General features: G+C 52.8%; 1 protein-coding gene across 3 annotated transcripts in view; it reads right to left on the reverse strand.

Moving 5' to 3' along the window:
* The window catches only part of LOC138450681 (leucine-rich repeat-containing protein 3-like), a 157,559-nt gene extending 134,436 nt beyond the window's left edge, over positions 1–23,123 (reverse strand). The window contains exons 1-2 of one of the 3 annotated variants that reach the window (XM_069604855.1): positions 22,948–23,121; positions 1,728–1,877 (exon numbers count right to left, since the gene is read on the reverse strand). In XM_069604855.1, the coding sequence (XP_069460956.1) occupies positions 1,728–1,877; positions 22,948–22,969 (172 nt within the window). In that variant the 5' untranslated portion in view covers positions 22,970–23,121. Of the gene's footprint in view, positions 1–1,725; positions 1,878–22,947 lie in introns of all 3 variants that reach the window. The other 2 variants (XM_069604854.1, XM_069604853.1) reach the window with 2 other exon arrangements.
* Between the last annotated feature and the right edge of the window lie 379 nt (positions 23,124–23,502).

Genomic DNA, 23,502 nt, shown 5'->3' on the forward strand with positions numbered 1-23,502 from the left:
GAATATTGAGAGGATTACAAAAACCCTGGCAGGAGAGTAAACCAGGGACTCAGCGAATCTGGGACCCACACCCAAGTAGCAAAATAAACCCCTGGCAGGAGAGTAAACCAGGGAGTGGAGAAACAGGGCAGAGACTCCCAGAAAGTGCAGAGAAAACAGGGGAAGAAATCCACCCTTTTTGAATTGTGGACCAAAGGGGAAGCACAATACCGTTTCTGAAAAGGACATCAGGGGTCCAGAGAAAGAACTGTAAAGTGTTGTAGAATCGGAGAAAACTCGAGAGAAGGGCCATTCTCCTTGGGGTTGTAGAAATAGCCAAAAGTGACATTGAGGATAAACAAAAGTACACTAGGGGAAGGGAAGGTCCCTTCTCTGGTGGAACTTTATTTATTTATTCTTATTCACCTTGGAGACTTTATGTTTGAAACTTCGGAAGGAAGCTGCAGGTGTTCAGCAAAGAGACATGGGCCTCATTACAAGTTTGCCAGTCCGGTAACTACGGTACCGGTAAGCTTGCCGGTACCGTAGTTACAGGACCGGCAAACTACGAGTTCTGCTCGCAGGTGCCTTTTCACCCACGAGGTCGGACCTGGCGGGCAGACTGGCACCCGCGAGCAGAGTATGTCGGATTTACCGGCACCATTCTGAATGGTGCCGGTGCATCCGACCTTCCCATTCCCATTTGAGCCCTTTAGGGCTCAAATGGGAATGGGGAGTAAAAGTTTCCTGCCCCAGGCAATGGGGAAATACAGGGTTGCCAGGTTTGTAATGGCCTTGTATTTCCCCATTGCCAGTGGCCAGAAAAATTCACAAGTTTGGCGACAGCCTGCCAGTTTTACCGGCAAGGCTACTGCCAAACTTGTAATGAGGCCCATTAAGTGTGTGAGGGTCAGTTTAGGATTTTGGACACAAGACAGAGAACTCCTTTTGCTTTAGACATCCTGACACAGACGTTCCTTAGTATTGTTGAGGCAGGGATACCCCTCTTAGAGTTAGGGATGGGTCGGATTTCCCCATCCCCTCTTTATTTTGATAATAAAAGTCTTTATTCATTACAAAACGTGTTACTGTGTCCGAGCCTTACTCTTGATCCCTCACAGTAGGGAGATATAAAGTATACACAGGGATTTTGAATACCCCATTGGTGAATACTTAGGACAAACACCTGGGGGGAGGGAGGTGGGTAGAATAGAAGAGAGGTTGATGTAGTAATCCTGGTGTCTTGGAATGGTGCAGTGGTGATATTAAATTGTGCGGATTTGGAATTAAAAAAAACAATTGGATCAATTTGATTAAATATTAGTTCTATTAGTCTGGGAAATCCGGTCAGATAGGGATTTTAATCTGGAAGATTATCAGACATCGGGCCGTTAAGGCACTAAAAGTCGGCAAAAGGGGCAAGTCTGATGGCCCGGATGAAAAACAATAGAGGTCTGGACCCATGATCCTATTTCTATATCTCAAATTTAGCATCCAATTTTGGATTGTATGTTTCTGCTTGTTTGACTAAAGACTGTGGCCCACTTTTCTGGACTTACAGTGACATCGGCATGGGGGAAATGATGGCAGAGAGGGTAAAGAATGCCATTGGGCATCACACACCACTGCAAGGTAGACATACACTTGATGGGAAGCACATGAATTCAGAAAGGTAGCACTAGCCCAAAGGTGTGTGGTCTCCACTGTGCTCCATCCACCTGTCCCCCAGAAAATACCACTCACATTACCTTTTGGGATGGCAGTGATGTTGCTCGGCTCCCCGGCGGAACCCCCACAGTCGGCAGACACCTTGCTTTCTATCTGTAAGCAGCTGCAGCTGGCTGGGCACTGGAGCCCCCAGACCTGGACCGAGAGCAGGAGAATGGAGGAGAGGGCCGCTGAAACCAAATAAAAACATGAATAGATCTTAAAGACGTGGAATTACTTCTGATGGCCACCACCCACATGCACTATATGTTATCTTGCATTTTTATAGCGCCTACTGACATACTTCATGGCGTCAAAGCGCTTTTGCCCGTCAAAGTCGGGTAGATAGTTGGGATGACGCAGAGGGATAGATAAGGTGCTCAGGAAGGCATGTGAAGGAAACGCTGGAAGAGCTATGTGTACAATTGGACAGAATGTATCATGGGACTCAACTGTATTCTATGGGGTGCAGCGTTGAAAGGAGAGGGAGCTGGAGAAGAGGTATTTGCTGTGCCAGGTTGTATTTCTGGAATGTACTCACTGCATAGTGAGCTGGGGCATGTTGAAGCCATGCCCAAGAAAACACAGGCAGCAAAGTCCTTCTACTTACTTTCCTAGGGCCCCCAACAACATTTGGGAGGGGTTGTATGGCAGAAATACTACATTTGCCAATTTTGCAACAGATCCCCGAAAAGCGAGCAAAAAACCCTCAAAAGTCCTCATTTATTCATGGCATGGTTACCAAAACCCTATGGGGGTCATTACGACCCAGGCGTTAACCATGGCGCTATTAGCGCCATGGTTGACGCCGGTATTTTACTGATTGCGCCATGGTGGAAGGCGGAATTACCGCCCCATTCCAAGGTTGGCGGGGCGGTAATTCCCCATTCACCATTGACCCTTCTCCATTCCCATTTTTGCCCCCATAGGGCTCAATGGGAATGGGGAAGGCGTTAATTACGGTACCGCAAATTGCGGTACCGTAATTACCTCGAAAGTCCCTTTGCGGGTTCCTTCCTTAACGGCTGGTAAAACCAGCTGTTAAGGTGGGGACCCGCAAAGGGACCTCGTAATTAGGCAGTAAGGGGTTAACGGCGCCGCCACCTTTTACGGCGCCGTTAATCCCTTACCGCCTGGGTCTTAATGAGGCTATGTGTGCAAAGTGCTTAAGAACACCAAGCTTGTCTATGGCTTAGCCATGGCCAGACTGCTGAGCCTTCCAGTGCCATGTTGAGCAAAAGCATCTAGGAACCATGCCTAAGAAAACACAGCATGCAAAGCACTTCCATTCACTCCCCTGAACCCCAGTCGCCACGAATTGCCAGGTTGTATAGGTGGGAAAGCTGAAAGGAAATATGGGCACATTTAATTGAGTGTTTGTTTTGAAGCATGGCTTCCTTGGGAGCAAAAGAACTGTTCGGCTTCCTGGAGGTTCCTGAGTCCTGGTAGGGCCTTTAGTTACATTGGTGTGTGAGGCGGGAATCCTCTTACGTTGAGTGCTTATGGGAGTTAATGTACATAATCCTGCCTTTGACTAGCCTTCTCACCCTCAATAGAGGACATCATGCGAAAGTTAGTCCAAAACATAGGGACCTATAACCATATCATAGGGAAACACCCAGAGACACGCCAGTTTAGAACAGTCCAGTACAGAGCAGACTCTTGGCAACAAAACTGCACTTTTCCACACTATAAGGCATTAGCTCCAGAAAGCTGTCTACTCTATAGCTAGCATCACAAACCTCCCCGGTGTCTCAGAGGTTTCACTGCTGTGCCTCGGGAATAGTAGCATGAGCAGCTTCCAGTGTAAGGCTGTAGAACAATAAGTGTCCCCCCACTGTCAGATCGTAGTCCCACACAATAGGGCCTTATCACAACAGAGAGTTATCAATTCCCCCATGAAAGCAGAGTTCTCATCATAGTAGGAGATCAATGGCCAAGAGCTTTCACTTTAAAATATATCAATCGTCCCTGCATCGCAGAGTGTAACTTGCAAGAACTCAAAAGGCCTCTGAATTACTAAGCGTTCACTGTAGCACCTCAAACTGAGCTTTCTCTATAGAACATGAACTGTCCTGGACGTTACAGAACTCTCATTTTGGGGCTGTACCGTGTCATCACTCTAAGGGGCATGCCATCAAAACACCCACTTGTTCCTTGGCTTTGTGCTGCAGAGACACGCAGTCTTTGCAGCACAAAGCCAAGGAAGGGTGAGGTGTGAACAATCACCTCACCCTTCCTCCAAACAGCAAGGTGCTAAGCACCATAAGGAAACCAACAGTCAATCAGGGCCCAGGTTCAAAGACCTGCCCCCATCAGGGGGCCAGACAGTCGGCTATCCGGCCGGGGGCTGTGACAACAACAGCCCCCACTACATACATAACAAAGACCCAGGGCCTCCCTGGGTCCTATAAATAAGAGCAGCATGCTCTGAGTAAACACAAGAGGAGGGGTCAAAGCACCATAAGCAAGGAGGAGCATGTACACCATAAGCAATGAGGAGCATGTATGCCACAACAGCAAAGAGGAGCCTATGCACCATAAGCAAGGAGGAGCATGTACACCATAAGCAATGAGGAGCATGTATGCCACAACAGCAAAGAGGAGCCTATGCACCATAAGCAAGGAGGAGCATGTACACCATAAGCAATGAGGAGCATGTATGCCACAACAGCAAAGAGGAGCCTATGCACCATAAGCAAGGAGGAGCATGTACACCATAAGCAATGAGGAGCATGTATGCCACAACAGCAAAGAGGAGCCTATGCACCATAAGCAAGGAGGAGCATGTACACAAAAAGCAAAGAGAGGCATATGCACCATGAGTACGAAGGAGCATGTACACTGTAAGCAACGAGCCGTAACCAAAAGCATGGAAAAATGTGTATGCCAAAAGCAAGGAGGAGGAGCGGGTATGCCAAAAGCAACAAGGAGCAGGTATGCCAAAAGCAACGAGGAGCAGATATGCCATAAGAAAGGAGGAGTCTATGTACCATTAGCAAGGAGACGCGTGCAGAGGAAAAGGAATTATGGGCTATATGTATGCCGTAAGCAAGGGTGAGCATGCATGCCGTAAACAAGATGAAGCATGGAGGAGTGTGAGGAGGTTGCAGAGGAGAGGCTCGCAGGTCTCTTCCTGGGGCACGATGGTTCTGCTTCTGTGTGCCTAGAGGGCAGCCCAGGGCCCTTTGGCTGGCTGCATTGAGAACTCTCCAGGCGGGTTACCTGAGCAGCGGACGGTGGGCAGAAAGGGCTGCACAGAGTAGCAAAGCATATAGTGGAACTGTGCACTTTTGCAGCTTGTGGGACCGATGGGTCATTTTGTTCTTGGAGCCTCGCCGTGCTCTATGAACCTTTGGTCATTCATAGTGCCCGACAAGCTGGTGGGTAAAGTAACACCACCAGGGCCAAGCAGCTGAGAAAGCAAATTTTGGCTGACTGCGCTTTGGACTAAAAACCGTCGTTGCTTTTCTGCTGTGAATGATTTTGCAGGTATGATTTTAAAATATTCTGCTGCTGTATTCGGGTAACTCGACATTGCGCACTTTACTTTCAGACGGAGAAAGAGGGAAAGAGAGTATGATAAATGGCGGGGAAAGGACTACAAGTCAAAGACACACAGGGAACATGAGCTAACTGGAGGGACAGAGAGGGGTTGGGGGGGCTTCCATTAATCTATACATAGAGATATAGAGAGAAGGGGTGACTGGAGGACCCGAGAGCATGAGTTGAAGGTACAAGAGGAGGGACACAGAGTCACTGGTCGAGGGTGTTGCAGGTGAACTGACACTGACAGAGGACGACCTTAAGGATGAAAGGGAAAGGGGACTGCACGGGAAGGGAGGAAGAGGAGGGGCTACTAGGGCCCAGGAAGTCAGTAAGATGCAGAGGGAAATAAAGAGAGGTCACAACCGCTGCATATAGGCACAGAGCACCTGTGATCAATGTAGGGGGGGAGTGTGCAGAGGCAGATAACTTGTACTTGATCAGTGATGCAAATGGAACAAAAGAATGTCGCTGACACGAAAAGACGACCCCAAAACAAAATGGAGGAGGCAGCCTTGTAACCGCTGCAGGGTCATGCCCAACAACCTCTGACCCTTCCCCTGGGAAAGGGAGGGTAAGGGGCGGAACGGCGCCAGGGCGCCAAACAACACAAAAAGCCTGCAAAGAGCTGACAAAAGAAAGGGGCAGGGCAAGCACCTTATAAGCGGTGGGGCCAGCCTGCAGAAGACATCTCGCTCCTGCAGTGGCACCCCGCCGACTCGCCGGACCAGAAGGATTTTGTTTTGTCCCACTCCACACCAGGCGGGAAGCCTCTTGAGCAGGAGGGACCGGAACGGCAGCGCAAGGCGAGCCCAGCTGACGGAGGAAGCAGAAGCCGGAAGAAGGATCGGGACGGAGGCAAGGACTGGGAAACCACCGAAAGGAGCACCGTAGCGGCGATCCAGCGCAGAGGAGCAGGACCAGTGAGAGCGGAAAGGAGCAGCCGGACGCTGACACCAGCGCGCCCAGGTGAGCCGGTGCCCTGCTGAAGGACTCAGAGGGCGCTAGCGGGCGGCGGCAGGCGGAAGTACCTGAGCACAGACAGCACGCACCCGCCGGAGGAGATTGCAGGCCCAAGCGGGCAGCGGCGTGCGGGGTAGGTCTATCCCCGGTGCCGTCACAGCAGGAAGGCACGGCCGGTCCATGCAGGCAGTGACGGGCAGGACTGGGCCCGTACCTAGCAACGCCGGCACTCGCCCAAAGCCCAGATAGCTCAGTGGATAGAGCTTCAGACTGTTAAACTAAGGATCCAGGGTGCAAGCCCTGTTCGGGCCTACCTTCACTTCTTACCGCAGCACACCGAGGCCTACGCGGGCCGGCCTGAGGGGGAGGCGGCCAGCGCAAGAAGGCACAGAAGGTCTGCGGCTAGTTAAGCTGCAGAGACCAAGGAAGGGCAGAAGCGCTCACGCTGAACCCCACTCCACCCAAGGGGAAGAAGATAATCGGCCCTGCACGAGGCAATGGATCTGGCTGCCTTTTTAGAAATGGCCAGAGTGGCAGCGGCTACCCATGGGCCAGACTGGATGACAACCATGGTTGCCCAACCAGGCCAGGAGGGGAGAGGACACAGCCAGATGGTGGAAAGCTCACCACTTTTGTTTCAGGACATCACCAATGAGCCAACGGTGGTGGAAGTGGAAATCCACTGCATAGAAGAGGATGAGGAGGAGGAAGTGCAGCCGACAAAAAGAAAGAGGACATTGATGGCGAAGGCCAAAGCAAGTCAGGAACAAGCCAACGGCACCAAAAGGCCTCGTCAGAAGAGGAGGGCGCAGGAGGATGTGGCCTTAACGGCTCCTACACCTGCTTAGGCTCCAGGGAGCCATGTGAGCCCACCCAGCACTCCTGTGACCAGAACGGTGGAAGTCGCGGGGGAAAGAACCACATCACTGGAGATGGTGAAAGGTATGGTGATGGAATGCATGCAAGCATGGGGAAAAAATGGGCAAGTGCCAAATGTTATTGCTGACGCTGGTGTGATGGAAGGGATGATGAATAGTGGGGGAACAGCAACTCAACCCGGGCCAGCCCAGGGCCTGGGGGTGTCATGGTGCGGTAATGGGAGTCAGGGCTGGTCACAAATAGGGGGAGTAAGTCAGCTGCCACAGAGGTGGGGGATCCCACGCAGGGGTTACCTAGCGTGGGTCCACCTCCCAGGGGCAGTCAGCAGGCACAGATGGCAGGCTCAACAGGGTTGCCAGGGGGACATGAATGGGGGAGTCAAGGGCGGAAGGCTCCGGTTTCCACGGGGATGGCCCAACCGCCTATACCAGTGGTGACAACAGGGGCGCCGGCGGGCCAGATGGAATGGGGGCTGGGGCCAGGGGTAGTTGCTCCAGGGGTGCAGAGCGCAGCGCAGCTCCCAGCAACAGGCCCGACCAGCATCGATGCAGAAGGGGTGTGGGGCCAGACAACCCAGTATGGGAGGCCCATGCCAGGGTTCGCACCAATGCGGGCAACAGTGGATTCCTTAGTATGGCATATTCCAAGGGCGGTCAAAGAGAGGTTGTGGAGGAAGGAATTCATTGAGATCTTCGACTTGTTGGGGATTGTACCCATGGGGGGAGGGCTGAAAGAGCTGTCTGAGAAGGAGAAAGAAAAGAGGGACAGAGAGAGCACCAAGGTGGAGCACTCCATTAACAATTGGCTCAAGGCTTATAGGATGTACATGTCAGTAATGTTGGAAAGGTATCCGCATGATGCACTGGCAGTGATAGCGTATGAGCAATATGTGCATGACTTGTCTCAGAAGTATGGCGGCGAAGAGTGGTTGGAGTATGGCCGGGGTTTTAGATTAAAAATGCAGATATGGCCAGCAATGTCATGGGACGAAATGGATGTCGGGGGATACATGGACAAGGTGGGACCCTGCAGGGAGCCGGAGGAGAAGCTGCAAGGGGAGAGGTCCCGGGCAGGGAGAGGGAGAGGTGGGTACACTCAGCGGGGTAGGTGGTCCTTTCGCGGGCCCTCCTCCTGGGTGTATCGGGCAGCAGCTCACCAGGGGGAGCAAGAGATCTGCTGGAGATTTGCAGAGGGCTACTGTTCTTATGGGAAGACATGCAGATACAAGCATCAAAAAGGTGGCAGCACTGGTCCCCGCAAAGCCACCCCAGGCGAAGCCAAGCTCAGGGACAATAGCAAACCTAAAGAGAAAACAAATGTTGATTAATATGCCGGCAAAACAAGGCAATGTTGGGGAAATTGTAAATGACAAACGTATGATTAAAGGGACATTACCCACGCCAGTTAGCCTCCTTGCCATGACTCCCTTTCGGAATATTTATCACAACAAGGCGGCTGCAAAGTTGTTGTGGCAAGGGTTCAGGTGGGACTTTCAGATCCCGGGGGCAGGTAGCCAAGGGGGGAAGGAAGCGGCCAACTTGCGGTCAGCATTAGAGAGACCCGAGGTGGTAGAAAGGAAGGTGGCGAAGGAGGTGCAACTAGGGAGAGTGGTGGGCCCATTCTCGGCACCGCCCATGAGCAATCTGGTAGTGTCCCCACTGGGGTTGGTACCAAAGAAGGAAGAGTGCCAATTCCGCTTGATCCACCATCTATCCTTCCCCGAGGGGCAGTCTGTGAAGATGGCATTCTGGCATTCCCGAGGAGCGGTGCAGGGTACAATACGCCTCCCTGGAGGATGCGGTACAAATGGTGAAAGCAGCAGGGGAAGGGGCGCTGTTAGGGAAGGCAGACACAGAGTCAGCCTTCCGACTGTTACCAATCCACAAAGACAGTTACCACTTGCTGGGTTTCAAAGTAGGTGACAACTACTGCTACGACAGGTGCTGCCAATTAGTTGTGCTATTTCATGCACATATTCTGAAGCATTCAGCTCCTTCTTGGAATTTACAGTGAGGCTGGGGAGGAAGGAAGGGGGAATATTGCCCTACCTAGATGATTTCCTCTTCATTGGGAGAAGGGGGACGGAGGAGTGCAGGGCCCTGATGGGGGAATTTCAAGGGCGTATGGAACAGTTCGGGGTGCCTTTGGCACCAGGGAAGACCATGGGTCCAGCTACAACATTGACATTCCTGGGGATTGAGATTGATTCAGTGAAAGGGGAGTGCAGGCTCCCGCAGGACAAGGTTCAGAAGTTACAAGCCCTGATACGAGGCCTATTGGGTAAAAACAAGGCGACCTTGCGGGAGCTACAGTCATTGGCGGGTAACCTCAATTTTGCAGGGAGGGTAATCCCATTGGGCAGGGCATTCGCCAGAAGTGTGGAGCTCAAAACAGTAGGCTTGCAACACGCCGCGCAGCACGTCCGGTTGGGAACCGAGGTAAAAGAGGACCTCAGGATGTGGGACTCCTTCCTAACGGAATCCAATGGGGTGGCGATCTAGCGGGCGGAATGGGCGAGATGTCAGAGACTTAAAAGTATTTACCGATTCATCGGGTTCCTTAGGGTTTGGTGCGATCCTGGGGGACAGGTGGTGTGGCGTGGCGTGGTCAGTGGAATGGCACAAGGAAGGGGTGACTAAGGACATCATGCTATTGGAACTATTCCCCATAGTAGTGGCATTTAAATTGTGGGGGAAGCACCTGCTGAGTACAAGAGTTGCCTTATGGTCGGATAATTTGGCAGTGGTCCAGATTATTAACACAGGGTCGTCCAGCAATCCGAGGGTGCTTCGGTTACTCAGGGAGCTGATCAAAAGCCTGCTAAGTCTAAACATTGAGGTCAGGGCACGGCACATTCCCGGGGTAAAAAATACGGCCGCTGATTCTCTGTCTCATTTACAGTGGGACCGGTTTCCGGGAAAGCTGCCCCGAAGCAAGGAAAGAAATGGCCCCGTTCAAAGAACAATGGTGGGAAATGATTGGGCCAATCTGAGCTCTCTGGTAGAGACAGCACTGGCGCCTGGTACAGCTAAAAGGTACAGGGCGTGTTGGGACCGCTTTACGCAATTTCAGGAAGAGGTGCTAACAGGCGACCGGGGTGAGAACCCGGTACGGGCATTTGTGGGATGGTGCTGGAGGACGAGGAAGACCCGGGTATGGGTAGGATGCCACTTGGCGGCCATTGCGCATTACGCAAAGATGAAAGGGGAGAAGGACCCCACCAAGGAACATTACATCACGCTAGCCATGAGAGGATGGGCAAAACAAACGGTGACAAAACCAGATGAGAGGCGGCCAATTGACATTTTTAAATTGCACGGATTGGTTAAATGTCGGGGCACAGTATGTACCAACGAGGCCTAGAGGGTACTGTTAACGGCTGCCTTTACGGTGGCATTCTTTGGGGCACTTAGCGTCAGCGAGCTGGTGCCGGAGAACAAGGATGGCAAGGGTAACGGGTTTTTGCGCTTAAGGAATGTACAGGTAACCAGCACCCAGGTTGTCATCTATGTGAGAAGGTCAAAAACAGATCAGAAGGGGAAGGGGGCGGCATTAATGCTGCAGGCCATTCAGACAAGCAGAGTATGCCCAGTGACAGCGGTGGCCAACTTTCTCCGGCAGCGGCTGCCATCTGAGGCAGAGGCACCGTGGCTCTTGCACAGAGACGGGTCCGCATTAAGCCGCTTTCAATTTAAAAAAGTGATGGCGCAGGGTTTGGCAAGGATGGGGCTGACAGGGGGCCGGTTTGGGACACATTCATTCCGAATAGGGGCCGCCACCTCCGCGGCTGTCGGGGGATTGGGGGCGGAGGACATCAAGAAATTGGGGAGATGGTCTTCGGGATGTTACAAACGTTATATCAGGCCTGAAAAAAAGTAAGATAACCATGCCGTTCCCTCCATTTGTCGTTTCCCAGCAGCACAAGGAAGCAGGAAACGTACCGTGTGGGTAGTGGGGCACTCATTCATCTCAAGGGCCAAGGCAAGCTGGGCTCAGCAGCAGGAGGCGCTGACGGCCGGCGAGTTCAGGATTGAGTGGCACGGGGTGCCAGGGATGAAGTGGGCGCAGCTAAAGGGGCAATTGCGGAGATTACTGAGTAGGCAGCCGAAGCCAGAGCTGTTGGTAATACACTTGGGAGGGAACGACCTGACCAGCCTGGGGAGGGGGGTCCTGCTGAGGGACATTACAAGCTCATTGCAGGAAATCTCAGCACAGTTGGGCGAAACGGAAATTGTATGGTCTGAAGTTATTACCCGGGCGCAATGGAGAGGGGCAGAGAGCCATTCAGCAGTTGAAAAATCAAGGAGGAAGCTGAATGGGGCCGTTGCAAAATTCTGCAGGGGCAGAGGTTTCCATCAAATCAGGCATGGCTTGATCGATGAAAAGTCGCCTGAATACTTCCTGAAGGATGGAGTACACTTGTCTACAAAGGGAATGGAGCTCTTTTTCTGGAACATTTGTACCAAATTGCTGGAGTTATGAGAAGGAGACAGGAAGGAGGGGAGCCACAGTGGGCGAGAACCCACTAAGTGGCGTGGCGGTGTTTGGGCAACCAAGCACAAATGATAGACTCCGGACGAGCCAGAAGGAAACGGAATGGGTCTTCGCTCTTCCGGACCAGCGCCTCTTGGGGGCCTAAACGGCGGGGGCGTCTGGTGGCAACGAACAAGGCTCAGCTTCCCCCAAAACAAACCACGCTCTCCCCACCCACGGACACCTGCACGGGCAGGATAGGCTCAGGTACAAAGGGTCGGGGGAGTTGGGGGCCTACTATAAAAAATATAGGGGGAAGCAAGGGAAAGCCGGAAAGCAAGCGCCACACTTGCAGACTGAAGGTCACAAATGTGTACAATATGCCTGTTGTCATGCAAATAAAACTGCGGCCAAGTTTGCCATTTGAAATACTGTGTCATGCCAATTGATTGTGGGAGAATAACAAAGCTCAGCAGGGTGCATGCACAAAGGAGTAATTGGCAGGAAAAGGCAAATGGACAAATGCAGTGGTTATGTCGCTGACGACGAAAAGACAACCCCAAAACAAAATGGAGGCGGCAGCCTTGTAACCGCTGTGGGGTCATGCCCAACAACCTCTGACCCTTCCCTGGGAAAGGGAGGGCAAGGGGCGGAACGGCACCAGGGTACCAAACAACACAAAAAGCCTGCGAAGGGCTGACAAAAGAAAGGGGCGGGGCAAGCACCTTATAAGCGGCTGGGCCAGCCTGCAGAAGACATCTCGCTCCTGCAGTGGGACCCCGCCGACTCGCCAGACCAGAAGGATTTTGTTTTCCACCCACCCACCCACGAAAGGGCAGGGAAGGAGGGTGATACCTGGACGTCGCTGTCGCAGGACGGTCAGGACTATTGAGGACAGTGTTGGCGGTGTTTGGGCAACCAAGCACAAATGATAGACTCCGGACGAGCCAGAAGGAAACGGAATGGGTCTTCGCTCTTCCGGACCAGCACCGCTTGGGGGCCTAAACGGCGGGGGCGTCTGGTGGCAATGAACAAGGTTCAGCTTCCCCCAAAACAAACGGCGCTCTCCCCACCCACGGACACCTGCACGGGCAGGATAGGCTCAGGTACAAAGGGTCGGGGGAGTTGGGGGCCTACTATACAAAGTATAGGGGGGAAGCAAGGGAAAGCCGGAAAGCAAGCGCCACACTTGCAGACTGAAGGTCACAAATGTGTACAATATGCCTGTTGTCATGCAAATAAAACTGCGGCCAAGTTTGCCATTTGAAATACTGTGTCATGCCAATTGATTGTGGGAGAATAACAAAGCGCAGCAGGGTGCATGCGCAAAGGAGTAATTGGCAGGAAAAGGCAAATGGACAAATGCAGTGGTTAATGCAGGTACTCGCCAATCTAGGCTTTAAGTGCCCGGGCACAGAAGGTGCAAAGAGTGCTCTCTTGCCGGGGCCTTGCTGGGTTTCCCCAACACAGCTCTATAAAATTCACCCTGTCGCCCTCCAAATCGCTTAATTCTCTATTTTTCTCACTTTCTATGTGTCTTGCTCTTTGTGTCTCAGTATCTATATGTATCACTTTCTATTTGTCTCTCTCTCCACTTAGCCGATCTCCAATCTTATGTTCACCCTTTCTCTCATTGTTAGTCACTTTTCTCTGAGCTTGGGCCTTGAGACCCTGGCACAATGAAACCTTACAATCAGTGATTCTAACCAAAGCTTCAGTATAATGGTGTACTTTTAAGTAAAAACAAAGAGGTGATGGCTGGAAGGTTTAGAATTAATCTTAACCACTGGCGTTGCTCTGGGCAACCCTCCAGACCATCGTTCTTCGCCTGCCAAGCCATTACAGAAGGGGAAAGACCATATGCAAATCAGACTTGGCCAAACCCCAAAAGGGGCAGTCCAGCCCGAACTGCTAGGTCACATCCCTTCTGCACGAGACCACAAGCATCCCCAAACATGTTTCAGCCTTTTTGGGCCTCATCTGTGAGGAGTAGTTTGGGTCTCTAGGCCCAGCAGGCACGGGACCCACATCTGGGCATACCCGTCCCACTCGGGGTGACATAGCAAAAACAAAGAGGTGATGGCTGGAAGGTTTAGAATTAATCTTAACCACTGGCGTTGCTCTGGGCAACCCTCCAGACCATCGTTCTTCGCCTGCCAAGCCATTACAGAAGGGGAAAGACCATATGCAAATCAGACTTGGCCAAACCCCAAAAGGGGCAGTCCAGCCCGAACTGCTAGGTCACATCCCTTCTGCATGAGACCACAAGCATCCCCAAACATGTTTCAGCCTTTTTGGGCCTCATCGGTGAGGAGTAGCTTGGGTCTCTAGGCCCAGCAGGCACGGGACCCACGTCTGGGCATACCCGTCCCACTCGGGGTGACATAGCAAAAACAAAGAGGTGATGGCTGGAAGGTTTAGAATTAATCTTAACCACTGGCGTTGTTCTGGGCAACCCTCCAGACCTTCGTTCTTCGCCTGCCAAGCCATTACAGAAGGGGAAAGACCATATGCAAAACAGACTTGGCCAAACCCCAAAAGGGGCAGTCCAGCCCGAACTGCTAGGTCACATCCCTTCTGCACGAGACCACAAGCATCCCCAAACATGTTTCAGCCTTTTTGGGCCTCATCAGTGAGGGGTAGCTTGGGTCTCCAGGCCCAGCAGGCACGGGACCAACATCTGGGCATACCCGTCCCACTCGGGGTGACATAGCAAAAACAAAGAGGTGATGGCTGGAAGGTTTAGAATTAATCTTAACCACTGGCGTTGCTCTGGGCAACCCTCCAGACCATCGTTCTTCGCCTGCCAAGCCATTACAGAAGGGGAAAGACCATATGCAAATCAGACTTGGCCAAACCCCAAAAGGGGCAGTCCAGCCCGAACTGCTAGGTCACATCCCTTCTGCACGAGACCACAAGCATCCCCAAACATGTTTCAGCCTTTTTGGGCCTCATCAGTGAGGGGTAGCTTGGGTCTCCAGGCCCAGCAGGCACGGGACCAACATCTGGGCATACCCGTCCCACTCGGGGTGACATAGCAAAAACAAAGAGGTGATGGCTGGAAGGTTTAGAATTAATCTTAACCACTGGCGTTGCTCTGGGCAACCCTCCAGACCATCGTTCTTCGCCTGCCAAGCCATTACAGAAGGGGAAAGACCATATGCAAATCAGACTTGGCCAAACCCCAAAAGGGGCAGTCCAGCCCGAACTGCTAGGTCACATCCCTTCTGCACGAGACCACAAGCATCCCCAAACATGTTTCAGCCTTTTTGGGCCTCATCAGTGAGGAGTAGCTTGGGTCTCTAGGCCCAGCAGGCACGGGACCCAGGTCTGGGCATACCCGTCCCACTCGGGGTGACATAGCAAAAACAAAGAGGTGATGGCTGGAAGGTTTAGAATTAATCTTAACCACTGGCGTTGCTCTGGGCAACCCTCCAGACCATCGTTCTTCGCCTGCCAAGCCATTACAGAAGGGGAAAGACCATATGCAAATCAGACTTGGCCAAACCCCAAAAGGGGCAGTCCAGCCCGAACTGCTAGGTCACATCCCTTCTGCACGAGACCACAAGCATCCCCAAACATGCTTCAGCCTTTTTGGGCCTCATCAGTGTTGAGGGTGACTGGCGCCCCCCGCGCGCTTCGCCGCAAGCCCCGGCCCCAAGAGCACAGACCAACACGTCCGTCTTGGTTCGGGCTTCCCGGTCGCTCTGATGCGGCTGGGAAACGCCCCGTTTATTTATACTGCACGTGACGGCGTGCAACGTCACGCCGCCGCGTGCGCACCCGTCATCGGGCAGGGCCACACTCCTCCTTTTTCGGGAAGAACCAACAACCATCATTAAACTCTTCACTGCAAACCACAAAACACTGCAGCTGAAACAAGTCATGATAACAATGGGACAACACAAACAAATCACACAAACCCTGTCCCATGAGCACCCCTTTATTAGCATCCACCCGGGTCCCCTTAACTAGACTTTCTCATCCTCGGGACTCTCAGCCAATTGTCCCAGCACGTAATAGGTGAGGCGAGCTGGTTTCCCTCGCCCAGTCCTCTGGGGGTACCTCCTGCTCACCTCCGGCATGGGTGATCGGTCCGCCGACGGACCCCGCACTGGGGACTCCGGCATGCAGGGTGGGTCTCCCTCGTTCTCCAGGACTCCTCCCAGGTCCGGGTCAGGAGGTGGGTCAGTTCTGGGGTCTCTGATCTTTTTAAAGAAACTCACGTTCCGCGTCACTTCCGACCGTCCATCCGACGCCGTCACCATGGAGCCCCGGACGGCCACGACATCCAGCGGCTCAGGCTCATACGGCAAAGAGAGTTTCCCATGCGGGTGTCGATTGCGAATGAGCACCTCAACGCCCGGCTCCAGATGTTGTGGGCGAAGCCCCCTCCGCACGTTTTCTTGCTCAGTTCTTGCTTGCCGGTCCATCTCGACCCGTTGGTCGTCAATCACCGCAGGTTCCCGCTCTCTGACCTCCGGCAATAGCCCTCGCGGACATCTCCTGAACATCGCAACTGCCGGGGCCACTCCCGTGGACGCATGTGGCGTGGTGCTGTATACTCTCAAGAATTGGTACAGGGCTCTCTGTAGGGACTGCCCCTGGCCTTGGGCAATTCTAAATGTCTTATTGAGGGTTCTCATCAGGCGTTCTGCCTCCCCATTCGCTCGAGGCCACAGGGGCATGATCTTTCGGTGCACCACCCCGCAGCTCACCATCAGTTCAGCAAATCGTTCACCCTGAAAAGGTGCACCATTGTCCGAACACAGCGTGTGAGGGAATCCGTGAGCCACAAACAATTTCTCCACCGCCACCACCACGTGTTCAAACGCCACGGACTCCACAAACTCCACCTCGGGGTAGCGGGAGTACTCGTCCACCAGGACCAGGAAATGGGTGCCCATGGTGGTGGATCCAAAATCGGCATGAACCACCTCCCACGGATGGGTACCCCTCGGCATCGCCTCGATAACTGGCTTCCGCTGTAAAGGCGATGCTGCCTGACACCAGACACAGGCCGCCACAAACTCGTCCACCTTGCGTTCCAGCTCGGGGAACCACACCTTCATCCGGAGGCGGGCCTTGGTCTTGGCGGCCCCTTGGTGGCCCCGGTGTGCCAGCGCGATCACCTCACCCACCTTTGACTGGGGAACCACAATCCGGTCGCCCCGAAGCAGCAGGCCCGACGCCGAGAAGGACAGTTCCTCACGAACCTTCCATAGTTGTTCTAGACCAGTCCGGGCCTCCTGAGTGCGTCCCGCCAGGGCCTCAAGCGCAGACTTCCAGGAGCACTGCTGCATGGACTGCCTCAGTACTTTGAAGCACTCATCCTGTGCCGCCGCAGCCTCCAGCTCCTGGAGAGGCATGGCATTCGGCGTGGCAGCCTCTACCACGACCTGGACATGCTCCTCAGCTTCTTGCTCACAGACGTCACGATCTCCTTCTCCAGGCGCTCCGGGGTGTCTGGATAGATAGTCAGCAGCGTTGTTTACCCCTGGCCGGTAAACCAGGGTCACCCCATACTCTAAGAGAGCCAGCATCCACCTCTCAATGCGTGCCGGCGGTTTGGATGACGACCCAGCTAGGATCGGCAGCAGAGGTTTGTGATCAGTGACCACCGTCACCGGGCGTCCAAGTACATAAAGCCGGAAATGGCGGCATCCCCACAGCACCGCCAGAGCCTCGCGCGCAATCTGCGAGTAGCGTTGTTCGGCGTCTGACAGCGCCTTGCTGGCATATGCGACTGGCCGGACGCCGCCATCACGGTCAATCTGTGTTAACACCGCCCCCAGGCCGAATGGGCTAGCATCAACGATGATTTCCGATGGTAGGGCGGGATCGAAGAATGACATTGTGTCCTCGGCCGTGAGGGCGCCCCTAATGTCATCGAAGGCCGCCTGTTCCAGTGGACCCCAATTCCAGACGGTGTCCTTTCTTGTCTGGGCTCGGAGGGGCTCAGACCTGGATGCCAGGTTCTTGATGAACCGGCCACAGTATGTGACCATGCCCAAAAAGCTTCGCACCTCCCACACAGATTCCAGTGGTTGGGCCTTCTGTGTGTCCAGTACCTTTCTGGGGTCATGAGACACCCCCCCTTCCCTGAACACAAACCCGAAGAACTCCAGGGAGGGGCGCAGAAATTCGCACTTCTCCTTATGTAGTGTGAGTCCCAGCGACTGCAGCCTCTCGAAGGTTTTCGCCAGATCCTCAGGTGGTCCACCTCGGTCCTCGCAAAGACCAGAATGTCGTTGCTTATGTTTAGGACGCCCTGGAGGTCGGCCAGGGCACCCCGAATGATGTTCTGGAATACTTCCGCGGCCGAGGACACCCCAAAACTCAACCTCTTGTAGCGATACAGTCCCCGGTGCGTGGTGAAGGTGGTAATGTACCTTGAGTCGGGGTGGAGGACGACCTGATGATATCCGGCCCTGAGGTCGAGCTTCGAGAAGAACCGAGCACCCTGCACCTCCGCAATGATTATTATTATTATTATTATTATTATTATTATTATTATCCATTGTCGGTGTGAGGTGCCTCTCTCTCCTGATGGCCTTGTTGGGGATTCTCATATCTACGCAGATCCTGACTGCGCCCGGTTGCTTGAGTTTCCTTGCCACCACTATGGGAGACACCCAGGGAGTCAGTCCCTCCACCTTCTCGATAATGTCTAGATCAACGAGGCTGTCCAGTTCTCTGTCTACCTGCTCACGGAGGTGGAACGGTACCCTCCGATGTTTGAGGGCCACCGGCTGTACCGACTCGTCAATGTGCAGCCGTACCGGCTCTCCGACCATCTGCCCAATCCCCTTGAATAGGGCCTGATGCTTCTCTAGCAAGTCATTAATGTCCTCCAGGTAGACGGAGTACGCGAAGCTTACGATGCCGAGAGCCTCCGCCGCTGCACAACTTAGCAAAGTATTCTTACTCACTGGCGTCACGTAGAAGCGGGCTGTGATGTGGGAGCCATCGTGTTCCACTTTTGCCACAAAGGCCCCGTCCAGAGGGATGGGCTCCACACCACCAAACGCGAAGATGCGGGCCTTTGGCGTGACCAGCCTGGGCGGCCGATCCATGGCGTTGTAATGTTCTCGGGCCATGACGTTCACCGATGCCCCTGTGTCCACGAGTACAGGGACCGGAGACTGGTTCACCTCAACCACGCACCTAGGTTGCCGTTGATTTCTGCCTCTTAGGAGCTCCACACTTGATACGAAGAAAATGTTCTCTTCATCTTCTTCCTCCGCTTCTTCTGCCTGAGCCTCCTCCTCGCCCTGGTCCACCTGGGTGACATTGGACGGCCGACCCTGGCGAATGGCGACCGCTCGGCCCTGACCCCTTGGCACCAGTACTTGAGAAGTGGTCTGGCAAACCGCATCATCCACATGTCTTTCCAGCTGCAGGGCACTCCGCTGGGTGAGGCAGGTCGTATCCGCATTTTTGGCAAATCTCTCCTGCCCTCCCAGCTCTGTCCCGTGTGCCACCGCCATACCTCCTAGCACCTCTTCCCCCTCGCCACATCGCGCAGATCTCTTCAGTCTTTATGGGGCGTGACCTGGCTTCCATTCTTGCCGCTCTCGCCTCTGACACCTCTTGGCTCCTTCCTAGCTCAAGGATGCGCTGGAGCGTTATTCCCGGCTCCCTCAGCACTTGGCTCCCTCAGCACTTGCCTGATGAGCACGCCTGGATAAGCATGGTCCTGATCATGTCCTCCGCATCGCCCCAGGCGCAGGCGAGCGACAGACGCCTCAGGCGCCCGTAGAACGTGTCCAAAGTCTCATCGTCCTTTTATTTGGCAGAGAGCATCACGAACCGCTCATAGTCCACGTTGGCTAAGGGCAAAAAGTATGCCTGGAGGGCGGCCTTTGCATGATCATAGGTTCCATTCCCTTGTGGCAAGGATTCGAAAATCTCCTGGACAGAGGGCCCTGCCGAGTACAACATCGTGGCCAGCCTGGTGTCATCATCAACCACTTGCGCAGCCCTGAAATACATGTCCAGGCGGTCCACCCACCTTCTCCATCAGGGCCCCAGGCTGGATGGCGGGCCCGACACATCAAATTCGGGGATGGGCTGCAGGGCAGCATGCGCACGCACCTGCGCCATGGCAGGCGCTGCCTGCTGAACACCAGGAGCAGCAGCAGATTGAACTGGAGTTTGAAGGGCGGGAACCGCTGCCTGACCATCTACTGGAGCTGCTGGTTGCTGCATTGGGGGTAGAAGACCCTGCGGGGCCACTGGTGCAAGAGGATGAAACTGCGCCGCCACACCGTGTGCTCCGTCCTGGTCCTCGGTGTCACTCATGAGCTTGAGCGCACAGGCACCCCCATAGTGCTGATCGGGGCCGCAACTCAAATCTTCAGCCCACAGTGACTCTCAGCTTGGACCACCCCTGGATGCAGTGACTCCTGCCACCTCTGTGATGATGAAGAGGCTGAAGATAGATGGAGTCACCAGGATGATGTTGAAGGGGACGAAAAAGCAGGATGCCTTTCAGTGTTCCAAAAATTGGTAGCAAAATAGTAACTGGATGCAGCAGGCCCAGTCAAGATAGGCCTTCTCCTGGCTTCCACTCGACGTAGTAAACCCAAAATTGAGTTAATGCACTAAATATGCATACCTCTGTGTAGATGTAGCTGTCAGCTACTGAAATGTCCAAAAATTAGGCCTGCGGTCGTTTCAGGGCCCAAACCGGAGCTCCTTGAAGTCCCACAGCGGTTGCACGAAATGGCTGCCAGCCGCGTGGGCAAACGCACTACCCGCGGCATGAAACGAAGTCTGTCCTTCGACCTCGTTCCGGTGAAAAATTGTTCAAGTTGTCACCGCCGGGCCCGGGCATCGTTTCCTCCACTCGTCGCCACTGTTGAGGGTGACTGGCGCCCCCCGCGCGCTTCGCCGCAAGCCCCGGCCCCAAGAACGCAGACCAACACGTCTGTCTTGGTTCGGGCTTCCCGGTCGCTCTGATGCGGCCGGGAAACACCCTGTTTATTCATACTGCACGCGACGGCGTGCAACGTTACGCCGCCGCGTGCGCACCCGTCATCGGGCAGCGCCACAATCAGTGAGGAGCAGCTTGGGTCTCTAGGCAGTACTTTTAAGTAATTCACTTTAAATTTGATTCTGTCAGCCTAAAGCAGTCACCTCTCAAGGATGTCCATCAATCACAGACTGGTTTTATCCTGTTTTGGCACCAATACTGCGATGGGGAAAAGTTGGCAGGCTTTGAAGGAAAGGAGGGTCTGAAAGGCAACTAATACTATATGAATGACTACGATCTCTGACTAAACTAGGGTACTTATAGAGAAAAGTCACTGACTGATAAACTCCCACAATGCTAGGGTGACCAGACTTCCGGGTTTTCCGGGGAAATCACTGTTTTTTCATTTTTGAAACTGGTTTGCATGTTTGGGGGGCTACGGTTAATTATTTTTCACAACACTATCAGAATTCTTAACTTTGAGGTTTAGTTCGAACCCCCAACCTCTCCGGTACCAGTCAGAACACTTACTGACTGTGCAACAGAGACTGGCTTGGAAATTATTGTACAGCAAGCCATGTTATATCAATTAGAGCTAAGCCTCGTTTTGAATTAACATGCCACAATTCACAGACAAAACTGCACAAATGAGATTATATACAGTTTATAGAAAGGAGAAGTGATGGAAATATGGTTGTGGGTGGTTGTGGGGGCGTGTTGGGGGAGGGGCGGTAATTGGTGGGCTGCGATGGGGCCGTCCCTCTTTTATGTTGTTGGCCGTCCCGGTTTTTTGTTTTTAAAATCTGGTCACCCTACACAATGCTCATTGAAATCTGCTGCGGGACAAAGAGTGGCTGCAGAAATGAAGCCATGAGCAGATAGGTGTGCAAAGTAGCTTCGACCCCCATCACGCCAATGAGTTGCTCTGCAAACCTTTAGATGTGTAACTTGGCTTGAAACCTCATCTGCCGGAAGTAGCTCTGCAGATGGTACTGATGGCAGGATACCACGCTTACTTCTTGGTTGGCAGCGTCATTTTCCACTATGATTATTGCAGAGAGAGGACAGCTCTTCCTAACACTGGCGTAGTAGTGCCCCCCCTCCCAAGCAATTTTAATTGCTTGCACCACGAAATGCAAATGCATGGAGATTCAGACGAACCCCGTGTTTCAATGCATTCTTTGAACTTCGTAGTGCACTCGTAAATGCCTCCTGCCGTATATGTGCATGACAGGAGGCATTTCCATGCATTCCTATGGATTCCTATGGAAGCCGCCATATTGTACCATTTGCTAAAAGCTGGCAGAGTCCATAGGATTCAATTGCATATCCGCCATCCTCAGAATCAGATGCTGGTGGACATGCATTCCTTTTCGAAAAGTGGAGTGGATGGGGTGGTGGGAATGTAAGTTTTGTTCTGGGACCCCACCGAAACCAGTGAAAACCTTGAAAATGCCCTGGAGTGAGAAATGCGGTAAAAACAAAAAACATGTGTAAATCTTTTATTTTACTCTTCATTTACTGGTCTGGGAGACCGGAAAATGACCCTGAAATCTGTCCCACTGTTAGGGAGGATTTCTATTCTCAGGACTCCCAATGTTTGCATATAAGGCACAGTGGGAATAAATGATTTTCCCAGGATCACACATTTTGCTTAAGTGGTGAAACCAGAATTTGAGCACAGTCAGCGATTTAAGGACTTGGCCACATGTCTTCCTATCTATAGTTAATATAATTATTTGTTACGGTTTGGGTTTGAAAATATTAAATCATATTTAATTCCTCTGCATTTAAAAGTACACACATTACGTAAGACACAAACCTGACATGATAGGAATAATGTTAGAAACATGTGGAGCAAAAATAGGCTTGTAGTTTTATTTTACCCATCCTGCTGAGGAAGATCACAGTAAAAGCCTACAAAAGTGAGTAAGTTTTTAAAACCGTTTTGACAGTTTAAGAAAATGTTTTTTAAAGTGTTGTTCAAAATGAAAGAAAGTGCAACGCAGCGTAATGTCTCCAGCTAGAGTCTTTGTTTCACACAGCATGCAACGTTATCCTTCCCTCCGATTCATTATCACCCACATTCACCCCTGCTTTAAGACCTCTGGTTCTTCCCTTCCTAGGCTATCAACATCTAATCACCCCAGTTATTGTAATGCTTTCTAGGCACAAAGCGAGACATCCGGGGGAGCTGCTGTGCTTTCCTGCTTTGAAGTTTCAGATCAGAACATGTGAACTCCGAGCTGGCAGAAGGCAATATGGGACAGTGGTAACGTTACTGGGTACTGGTACTCCCCTCAAGCTTGGAGAAGCCCAGGCCCTCAATACCGGCAAAAATAAGAAGCGCAGGTATTCATAGAGTTCCAGAGAGCCTGTGAGGGGTGGGAAAACAGTGGTAGGGGGAGGTACAGACATCTTACCTTGTGCCCAAGTTGGTGCCATAGTAGACGGTCCTGCCAGTGCGGCTGCTCCTGACCTTGCTGTCGGAGAACTGTCCAGACTCCCTCCTGAATTTCTGGTTATATTCAGCTGAATCGTTTTAAACCAATCGACTACCAGTTGGTTCAGCGCCCCTCCCTCCACACCGAGTTCTTGCAAGCTCTGTCATGCGTCCAAAACACTATGAGCAATTTCCACTGATCCCAGGCTCAGACGATGTCTGCTCGCAAGAAGAGGCGTGTTGTGTGTTCACAGGTAGTGCTGGCGAGACTCGACAGCCAGGATCTCGGCAGTGTGTGAGCTTAGGGCAGCACTGTCCTGCCAATGCTGATATATTGTCACAGGAATTATTAGTTTCCAACAGCAGTGCCTGGCCTGTGCTGTAGAGCCAACATTAGCGTGGGCTTACTTGAGCAGTGCCATGTACGTGTCCAGTGTTGGCCCCAGGTCTCCCAGTGCCTTGTGCGAGATTTTTGGGTGCGCCCCACACCATAGTAGCACAGGTGTGCTTAGTAGGCCCAGAATGAAATGCCATG

Source organism: Ambystoma mexicanum, chromosome 1p (genome assembly GCF_040938575.1).
Source record: "Ambystoma mexicanum isolate Mex_15411 chromosome 1p, UKY_AmexF1_1, whole genome shotgun sequence".
Lineage (NCBI taxonomy): Eukaryota > Metazoa > Chordata > Amphibia > Caudata > Ambystomatidae > Ambystoma > Ambystoma mexicanum.